Genomic DNA, 10656 nt, shown 5'->3' with positions numbered 1-10656 from the left:
ACAAACCTGCACGTTATGCACATGTACCCTAGAACTTAAAGTATAATAAAAAAATAATAATAAAAAAGAAAAAAAAAAACACTGCTCTAAGGAGCAAAATTAAATGCCTGAAGGAAAAAACAGAAGCTAACTAGTGAACCAATACTAAAACAATTAGCATGACTTTGCAAACTACATTTGGAATCAACAATACACCAAAACACACCAATTTTCTATTTTCAAAAGCAAGCAGCTAACATCTCCTCTGGGAAACCATAGTGATACAAAGGACAGAAAGAGTTGAGCTAATATTTTCCACAGTGATCTGGAATAAAGAAATGAAGTGCTATTTTTTCCTGCTCCAGAAACTTTTACAGAATGCAAACTCAAATATGGCTGAAGCTTAAGAGAATGGCAACACTTTGAAATGTCACTCCTTTTGAGAAGTCTTGTTTTACTTCTTTTCTAAAAGGCATCTTTAAAAATACTTCAATGGCAAACATCCTAGTTTAAAAGAATCAACTTTTGGAAACATGTAGAAATAAAATTCTAAGCACCATATTCTTTAATTCAGCCTTGGCTGGAAAGTCTATTTCAAACAGAAGCCACAAGCCTCAAGTAATTAAACAGGAACCACAGGAGAATGAGAGATTACTGACCTAGATGTATGCAGCAAGAAGACAGTTTCACAACAGTCCTGTTAGAAAGATGAGCAAACACCTACATACCAGACTATAAAACCTGGGTGAGGGCCCAGGTGCGGTGGCTCACGCCTGTAATCCCAGCACTTTGGGAGGCCAAGGTGGGTGAATCACAAGGTCAGGAGATTGAGACCATCCTGGCTAACATGATGAAACCCCGTCTCTACTAAAAATACAAAAAAAAATTAGCCGGGCATGGTGGCAGGCGCCTGTAGTCCCAGCTACTTGGGAGGCCGAGGCAGGAGAATGGCGTGAACCCGGGAGGTGGACCTTGCAGTGAGCTAAGATTATGCCACTGCACTCCAGCCTGGGTGACTGAGCAAGACTCTGTCTCAAAAAACAACAACAACAACAACAACAAAAAAAAAACCACCCCAAAATTAGCTGGGCATGGTGGTGCACACCTGTAGTCTCAGCTACTTGGGAGGCTGAGGGAAGAGAACCACTTGAACCCCAGAGGCAGAGGTTGCAGTGAGCCAAGATGGCGCCACTGCACTCCAGCCTGGCAACAGAGTGAGGCTCCATCTCACAACAACAACAAACCTGGGTGAGAAATATAATTATTCTCTATTTTATATATTTCTATATTCCATATTCTATCATACAAAACTGAATTTCTAGCTGGGTCTCTTTGATTAAAAGGGCAAACAACTTTCCTTTAATGTTGAAATCTTTGTTTCAATAGTTCCAAGGACTAATTTGTAACTGAGAACAAATTGTTTGTTGTAGAAAACTGGTTACTTACAACTATGAAATATGCTTGTCACAGGAAGCTGACTTTACCCATTGACCCAATCATCACAACACCCTCACTTTAATTAAACTAGAATTCAATCGGTATAAAAAGGACCATGCAGATTTTAGAAACAAAGGCCAAATAACTTCTTTGTTAGAATTTATTCTTAAGAGGGAAAGAAGTTCCCTCAATACATTAGCTTATGATAGAACCCAGAAACTCGATCGATACTGTCTATGTCTTACCTAAGTCATTGTTTTTTGTTATAGCATTAGCTGCCCTGGTTCGTGGTCCCTGCTGTGTAAACTGATATCCAAATTTAAGGATATTTGTATTTTCCTCAAGCATCTTGGCCATTTCCAATTCTACAGCTGTCCCCAGCTGCTGCCTCTGGAATAATTAGAAAAAAAAGAACAATATTAATAAACTAGATCAAAATACTTTTCTAGGTAAAGTAAGACATTCAGGCACATGCTGATTCTTTGATATCTTTAAAAAATGTTCCCAATTCCTACAACATATACATAGTTCAATAGTTCCAAGGACTGATTTGTAACTGAGAACAAACTGCTTGTTGTAGAAAACTGGTCACTTAAAGCTATGAAATGACTGTCACAGGAAGCTGATTTCACCCACTGACCCCATCATCACCACAGCCCCCCTGGAACTTTACACGCGCACACACACAGAATAAACTTTTTAAAGTTCAGTAATATGATCATACAGACGTAAAAAAAGTGTGAATTACTACAATGAGATACACTTCATACCCACTAGGATAAGTATAATGAAAAAGATAGATAATAACAAGTGTTGGCAAGAATGTGGAAAAATGGGGACATTGCTGGGAGGAATGTAAACTAGTACAGCTACTGTGGAAAACTCTTTGGCTGCTGCTCAAAAAGTTAAACATAGAGTTACCATGTGACCCAGCAATTACACTCCTAGCTATATAGAGAAATGAAAATCTATGTCCATGTAAGCGTTCGTAATGAATGCTCATAGCAGTATTATTTCTAGTGGCCCATACGTGGACACACCCCAAATGGAATAGAATATTATTCAGTCATAAAAGAATGAGGTACTGATGTATGCTACAATACAGATGAACCTCCAGAACATTATGCTAGGTGAAAGAAGCCAGTCACAAAAAGATCACATATTGTTTGATTCCCCAGATACAAGCTGTCCAGAATAGGCAAATCCTAAGAAACAGCAAGTGGATGAGTGATTGCCAGAGCCTGGTGAGAGGGGTGAATGGGGAGTGACTGCTAAAGGGTATGGGGTTTCTTTGTGGGGTAATGAAAATGTTCTGGAATTAGTGGTAACGGCTGCAAAACTCCACAAATATACTAAAAACCATTTAGCTGTATACTTTAAAAAAGTGAATTTTACTGTATGTAATTATATCTCAATAAAAAATTAAAAACATGGATTAAGAAGCACTGGGTTAAATTTTAAGACATAATCCTCTTTTCTACCTTCATAGTTTACAAAAGTTATTTACTTTGAAGGACTGAAGGAGACACTTACCAAATATTTTTTCAAATAACTGGAGTTATTTTTTCAAATAAAAAAATTAATAGCTACTCTGGATGGAAACATTGCTAACATGTATCTCTCTGCCTCTTACTTACAAAGACCCTACAATGTGGACCTTGCCAGCACAGAGCTGAAAAATTGGAAGGTGGACTAGGTCACAGGTAAGAGTCCTCTCAGTTCAAACTAGATAGCCATCTAAATTCTCTTAAAATGATCTAGGGAGAGTATACACCTTTACATTGTATACACTGTTATATACATTAATATTCTAGATACCCCAAATGTCCGCTCTCCATTCAGCCCAGCATCTTTCAACAGGGATCCCTGACAGCCCTCCTCCCATCCCTATCCTGAGTCGCCAAGCCCTACATAGCAGTGTGGGCTGTAGCTTCCTCGACGTTATTATTGTAGAACATTGACCTGATTGTCAATCTTGAGCTCTGCCAGGGTTTCATTATCTCTTAACGCATCAATCAGTGCCAGAATCCCAACTCCTGTGATAAAGTTGGACTCCACATTTAAGCTCTTCAAAGTTTTGTTCACTTTCAGCATTTCTGCAAAAGCCTAGAAATTAAAGAAAATATTAAGAGATTAAAATTTGATACGGTACCTACTACATATTGTACATGTCATAAACAAATATATTAATTAACATAACTGCCTTAATGTTTGTCATCAGTTGTTTCAGTTTGACACAGTAGCCCACAGCTCTCACAGGTACAGTTGTCCCTCAGTACTCATTGGGGATTCGTTCCAGGACCACCTGCAGATACCAAAATCTTCAGATGCTCAACTGCCTTATATAAAATGGCATAGTATTTGCATACAACCTGCACACATCCTCCTGTATACTTTTCATTATCTCTAGGTCACTTAATATACCTAATACAATGCCTACACATCACTTCATTTTTGTGGATTCAACACAGTACCTGGCATACAGCAAATTCAGATTTTGCTTTTAGAAATTCATAGAATGTTTTTTTCCAAATATTTTTTATCTGAAGTTGGTTGAACCCATGGATGACTGTATCTACTTTTCTTTTTCTTTTTTTTTTTTTTGAGACAGGGTCTTGCCCTGTCACCCAGGCTGGAGTGCAGTGGCATGATCACAGCTCACTGCAACCTCTGCCTCCTGGGCTCAACTGATCCTCCCACCTCTGCCTCCTGAGTAGCTGAGACTACAGTTGTGCACCACCACGCCTGGCTAGTTTTTGTATTTTTTGTAGAGATGGGGTTTCACCATGTTGCCCAGGCTGGTCTCAAACTCCTGGGCTCAAGCAGTCTACCCACCTCGACTTCCCAAAGTGCTGGGATTACAGTTGTGAGCTACTCCACCTGGCCTGTACCTATTTTTCATATGCACCCTGTCATAATCTTTAGATTTTTTGGTCACATGTAATTCCCTGTTGGTGACATTCTCTACTACTCATTCCCTACTTCATGCTTCTTTCTTCTGTCTCTCTCACTCTATCAGTTTCTGTGTCAGACCAACTTCATCAATGTCCCTGGAACATCTTTTCTTATTTGGGTCTTGCTGTAGCTGGACCATGTGAAGCCAAAATGAGGGTAAATTATGTACTAATTTCCAAGGCAGGGGCCAAAAGAAGTGGTCAAGGCAGAAGGCCAGAAAAGAACACAGATAACCAGAACCAGAAGAGCACAAAGGCCATTGAGAAGAAGGGGCTAATGAAATATTAAATTCCTCAAGTAATGGTATGTCTTCAATCTGCTTCTGTTTCATTTCTCATAGGATACGGCACAGTGTTAGACATTTGACTCAGTGCTTAATAAATACCATATTGATTAATTAACAGAAGCCTACAAGTGAAAAAAGAAAGAGGAGGAAGACTGGGAAGGAAAGAGAAAGAGACAGAGAGGTAGGAAGAGAGAAGAAGGGAAGGAAGGAGGGGAAGGAAAGAGAAAGAAAAAAGAAGAATGATCATGAGATTATATAAAACAGCCCCATAGGGGGATCAAAAGCAAGCTTAAACTACAGAAAATATGGGTAAGACCAAGCTTAAAGTTAAAGGAAAGGCAATAGGGGGTAGAGATACTAGAAAAAACTGTGGCTGATATCTACATACTTGTCCTTTCTATTAGCAACAACTAGCTATGTGACCTGGAACAAATCCCTTATCCATACATTTATTCAAATATTACTGATGGTCTATTATTTGATTAGCACTGTTCTAGAGATTCAGAAATAAAACATATTGGTCCCTGCTGGCAGAATGTTCCTTCTAGTTGGGGAGGGACGCAGATAATAAAAGTAAGCAAAGTGCAATGCTAGAGGGTAAAAAGAAAAAAGGCACAACAGAGTAGAGGGGGAGTACTGGAGGTGGAAGTGGGGTTGGTATTTTATATAGCATGGTCAGGAAAAGCCTCACCTAGAAGGTGACTTTTGAGCAAGGAGTCAAAGTGATAAGGTGAAGTTATGTGGATTATTTTAGGAAGAAAGTTCAAGGCAGAAGGAACGAAGGTACAGGCCCTGATTTGGGAGTCCACATGGCATGCTGAAGAAGGCTGTATGGCTAGAGTAGAATGAAAGAAAGGGCAAGTAAAGGAGATGAGGTTGACTTATGTGAAGCCTTATAAGGCCACTGAAAGATTTTGATTTTTACTCTTAATGAGATGGGAAGCTGCTAGAGGGTTCTCCGAATAGGAATGAGATAATTTAAGTTTTCAAAGAATCACTCTTGGTGATATGTAAAGAATTGACTTTGGGGTAGGTAAAATAGATGAAGGTAACTCAATTAGGAGGCTGTTGCAATAATCCAGGTGGGAAAAGATGGTGGCTTGGGTCAAGGTGGTAGTTGTGAAAATGGTGAGAAGTGATTGGATTCTGAAATATTTTGAAGATAGGGCTAAAGGTATGCTTAAGGTTGCAAGAAAGGGATGTCAAGAATTATGCCATTATAATTTTTTTTTGCCTGAGCAATTAAAGATTGAAATTGCATTTAGTAAGATAGAAAAGAGCAGAGAAAAGCAGGCACAGGATGGAAGTCAGGAGTTTGGTTAAGGACTTACACGTAAGATGTAAATTAGACATCCAAGTAAAGCTGCTGAGGAGGTAGCTGAACATGAATACAGAGTTCAGGAGAGAGATACAAACTAGATAATAACACTGGGAGGCATTAGCAAGTATATGGAGATAATATATATATTTCTGAGATTACCCAGGAAGTCAATATAGACTGAGAAAAGAAGGACCAAGTTCTGGGCCATTCCAATATTTAGAAGTTGAAGAGATTGGAGAAACCAGTACAGGGCTCTGAGAAGGACCATCCACTGAGGTAAGGGGAGCCCCCAATGGAGTGAGTGATATTCTCAAAGCCAAGTGAAACAAAAGGTTTATACCATGATCAAGTGGGATTTATCTCAGGAATGAAAGGTTGGTTCAACATATAAAAGTCAATCAATACACCATATTGACAGAATAAAGGACAAAAACCATATGATCATCTCAAGAGACACAGCAAAAGCATTTAACAAAAATCCACCACTAAGGATCCATAAATGGAATCCTCTGAAGATGTTAAAATAATGTGGTAGATCCCTATGTATTGATACAACAAAACTTTAAAGATAAAACGCAGAGTGAAAAATCAAGTTGCAGAACAGCATACACTACATGATTCCATTTATGTTTTAAAACATTCATAGGAAGGAGGGGGAAGCTGGGAGGGGGAAAATTCATAGGAAGGAAATACAGGAAAAAATAAACACAAAAAGGTGGTAAGTAATACACTGCCTAATAGTGAGCTAAAAGATTAACCATAAAAAAGGGGTAAATCTCGTTCATAAAAATCACCACTGTAACACACCCTGGTTGTGTCATAATTTTGATATTCTCAAGTAGCTTACTTACCGTAGCAACAGGGTCATTGCTCCGGGTGGCTGCAAGACTGAAACATTTCACATGTGTGTTGGTTTCCAAAGCCTTTGCAAAATCTTTTAGGGTTGGAATTGGGATATTCTTGAAAGACAATAATATAAAACATTATTACATTTCAATTTTCATTATATTCAGTTTCCATTAATCAAATTTTTTTTTGCTTTAAAATGTATTCAGAAGTTATACAAACTCATAAGAATTAGTCTACAAATGAAAACAAACAATGCAGCTTCCTCTACATTTATCTGACTTATCTATGATGGAGCATTTGCATAAACTACTGACTCAGAGCAGAGCACATATCACCATTTCTCTAGCACTTAGATTAAAAAAAATTCTCACCTTTCCTTATTCTTTTTATGTATGTATGTATTTATTTATTTTGAGAGGGAGTTTCACTCTTGTTGCCCAGGCTGGAGTGCAATGGCGCAATCTCAGCTCACTGAAACCTCCATCTCCCGGGTTTAAGCAATTCTCCTGCCTCAGCCTCCCAAGTAGCTGAGATTACAGGCATGCACCACCAGGTCCGGCTAATTTTGTATTTTTAGTAGAGATGGGGTTTCATCATGCTGGTCATGCTGGTCCCGAACTCCTGACCTCAGGTGATCCACCCTCCTTGGCCTCCCAATGTGCTGGGATTACAGGGGTGAGTCACCACTCCCGTCCTTCATTATTCTTTTTATATGAAAATAAAAGTGGATTTACTTTTCTACAAGGAGAGAGATGAAGGAGCCCATCTCTGATGGAGTATGATTCCTGAGGCAGACAGACTGTTCTCAGTCACTTAGTTTAAGCTACAATGTACTAAGAGAGATTAACCCTACACTACTTGAAGGAGAAAAAATAAAGTATTGAAGAAGCTGGTTTCTCTCAGTAGTATCTGAGACTTCAATTCCCCTTAGCCTGGTTATTTTCAGATCATTACTGTTTATTTAGAGAAAGGGATACACAGGGACCAAATTAAAAAAAATAAAAATAGGGTGGGGCAGTGGCTCGCACCTGTAATCCCAGCACTTTGGGAGGCCAAGGTGGGCGAATCACTTGAGGTTAGGAGTTCAAAACCAGCCTGGCCAACATGGTGAAACCCCATCTCCACTAAAAATACAAAAATTAGCCAGGTGTGATGGTGGGTGCCTGTAATCCCAGGTATTCAGGAGGCTGAGACACAAGAATCGCTTGAACATGTGGCGAGGCAGAGGTTGCAGTGAGCCAAGATTGCAGCCTGGGCAACACAGCGAGACTCTGTCTCAAAAAAACAAACAAACAAAAAAGTGAGTAATCAACTATGAATATAAGTTTTCTCTGAGGCTTTCCTTCCTCCACTCACAGGAAGGATTACTCCCTAGAGGAGCACAGACGCTTTCTTCCCTAGGCTCATGATTTCCAGATGCTCTCCTCCCCTTGTCCCCCAGTTCAAAAAAAATCAAGTTTTAAAATGAGGAATTTATAATGAAGCTATTACACAATGGCTAATTATCTAGATAATTTGAGTTTACTCTTTGGTGATTAATTACCCCTATGCCCTCCTAATTTCTTCTTTCCTTACTCCAGGGAAGAGTTGCATTGTTTAAAACTCAAAAATAAGATCCCAGAAAGCTTATTCCTAGGTGATTACTCAAGAGAATCTAAAGCATGTTCACACAAAAACCTGTGTGTGAAAGTATACAGTGGCTGTATTAAAAACCATCCCAAACTGGAAGGAACCCATATGTCTACCAACTGATGAACATATAAACAAACTGCAGCGTATCTGACACACTCACCAGGAATGAATCTCAAATGCATTATGCTAAGAAGTCAGACCCAAAAGGCTACATACTATAGGATTCCATTTATATGACATTCTGGAGAAGGCAAAATGATAGGGAAAGAAAATAAGTCAGTGGTTGTCTGGGGTTAGAGCTGGGGGGCAGAGAATGACTACAAAGGGGTATGAGAGAACTTTTGCAGTAACAGATATATTCTACATCTTAAGTGTAATGGTGGTTGTACAAAATTGTATGCACCTGTCAAAATTCATAGACCTGTACACTAAAAGGGAGAATTTTACCATATTTAAATTTTACCTCAAAAAAAAAAACAGGTTTTATTTTATTTTTTGAGATGGGGTGGTGGCAGGTCTCACTACATTGTCCAGGCTGGTCTCAAACTTCTGGGTTAAAGCCATCCTCCAGCCTCAGTCTCCCAAATAGCTGTGATTACAGGCATGCACCACCATACCTAGCTAAGGAACCAGATTTTACAAAAGCAAGACCCAAGAGGCTAAATGTTCTTAGAATCGAGCAGTATTTAGAAAACCCGAGAGATTTATTCTGACAGTTTGTAGGGTTTACATTTTTAGATGATAAATTCCTCAAAAAGCAAGTGCGAAAATACTATACCATAATACTTCAATATCTAAAATATGAAGAAACCTATGTTAGCATACTGGTAAAAGCAAAAACTTTACCTTAAAGTAGAAAGAATTAGACTATTTTATCAACTGCCCAGCTCTCATCCTAGGTTCAGCTGACTCAAAGCAATACAAAACCACTCTAATACACTTACCTTTATATTGTTCAAATTAACTTCAACAAGATAAGCATCATTTTCTTTAATTCTCTTCAAACTCTCTTCTACGTTGGTTGGATTTGGTGGCTCATCGAATACTGGAAGAATCTTTTCACCTTTGACCACATCTGCAGTGATAAATGAAAAGAGCAGGAGTTGATACTTTTTTTTTTGAGACGGAGTCTCGCACTTTCACCCAGGCTGGAGTGCAGTGGCGCCATCTTGGCTCACTGCAAGCTCCGCCTTCCGGGTTCACGCCATTCTCCTGTCTCAGCCTTCCGAGTAGCTGGGACTACAGGCGCCCCCTACCACGCCCTGCTAATTTTTTTTTGAGACGGAGTCTGGCTCTGTCGCCCAGGCTGGAGTGCAGTGGCGCCATCTCAGCTCACTGCAAGCTCCACCTTCCGGGTTCACACCATTCTCCTGCCTCAGCCTGCCTACTAGCTGGGACTACAGGGGCCCGCCACCACGCCCCGCTAATTTTTTTGTATTTTTAGTGGAGATGGGGTTTCACATTGTTAGCCAGGATGGTCTCGATTTCCTGACCTCGTGATCTGCCCACCTCGGCCTCCCAAAGTGCTGGGATTACAGGCATGAGCCACCGCACCAGGCCCCGGATAATTTTTTGTATTTTTAGTAGAGACGAGGTTTCACCATGTTAGCCCGCATGGATGGTCTCAATCTCCTGACCTCCTGATCTGCCCGCCTCAGCCTCCCAAAGTGCTGGGATTACAGGCCTGAGCCACCACGCCCAGCCTGGAGTTGATACTATTACAGTGGATGCAGATATTCACTTGGTAACATCTCTATCTATCCTTCTCTCTCTCTCTCTCATACACACATATTTATTCAAGGGGACAGATTTAAAAGTTCTAGCCCCACATTTCCGAAAAGATCCTTTATGTGTTGACACATGTTTATTTATTTCATTTTTTTTTTTTTTTTTTTGGGGACAGATTTAAAAGTTCTAGCCCCACATTTCCGAAAAGATCCTTTATGTGTTGACACATGTTTATTTATTTCATTTTTTTTTTTTTTTTTTGAGATGGAGTCTCACTCTGTAGCCCAGGCTGAAGTGCAGTGGCGTGATCTTGGCTCACTGCAACCTCCTCCTCCCACGTTCAAGTGACTCTCCTGCCTCAGCCTCCCGAGTACCTGGGACTACAGGTGTGTGCCACTATGCCTGGCTAATTTTTGTATTTTTAGTAGAGATGGGTTTCATCATGTTGGCCAGGTTGGTCTTGAACTTC

The 10656-nt window shown here is 39.9% G+C and overlaps 1 protein-coding gene across 1 annotated transcript in view; it reads right to left on the bottom strand.

Annotated features, from left to right (window-relative positions):
* TMOD3 (tropomodulin 3 (ubiquitous)) overlaps positions 1 to 10656 on the bottom strand; it is an 88525-nt gene that overhangs the window by 12612 nt on the left and 65257 nt on the right. The window contains exons 7-10 of the mRNA XM_011928627.1: positions 9404 to 9534; positions 6830 to 6937; positions 3379 to 3522; positions 1662 to 1806 (exon numbers count right to left, since the gene is read on the bottom strand). Of these exons, the coding sequence (XP_011784017.1) occupies positions 1662 to 1806; positions 3379 to 3522; positions 6830 to 6937; positions 9404 to 9534 (528 nt within the window). The remainder of the gene's footprint in view (positions 1 to 1661; positions 1807 to 3378; positions 3523 to 6829; positions 6938 to 9403; positions 9535 to 10656) is intronic.

Source organism: Colobus angolensis, unplaced genomic scaffold (genome assembly GCF_000951035.1).
Source record: "Colobus angolensis palliatus isolate OR3802 unplaced genomic scaffold, Cang.pa_1.0 Scaffold78, whole genome shotgun sequence".
NCBI lineage: Eukaryota > Metazoa > Chordata > Mammalia > Primates > Cercopithecidae > Colobus > Colobus angolensis.
Note: the sequence above shows the minus strand (reverse complement) of the source record. Positions and strands in the feature narration are given on the sequence as shown.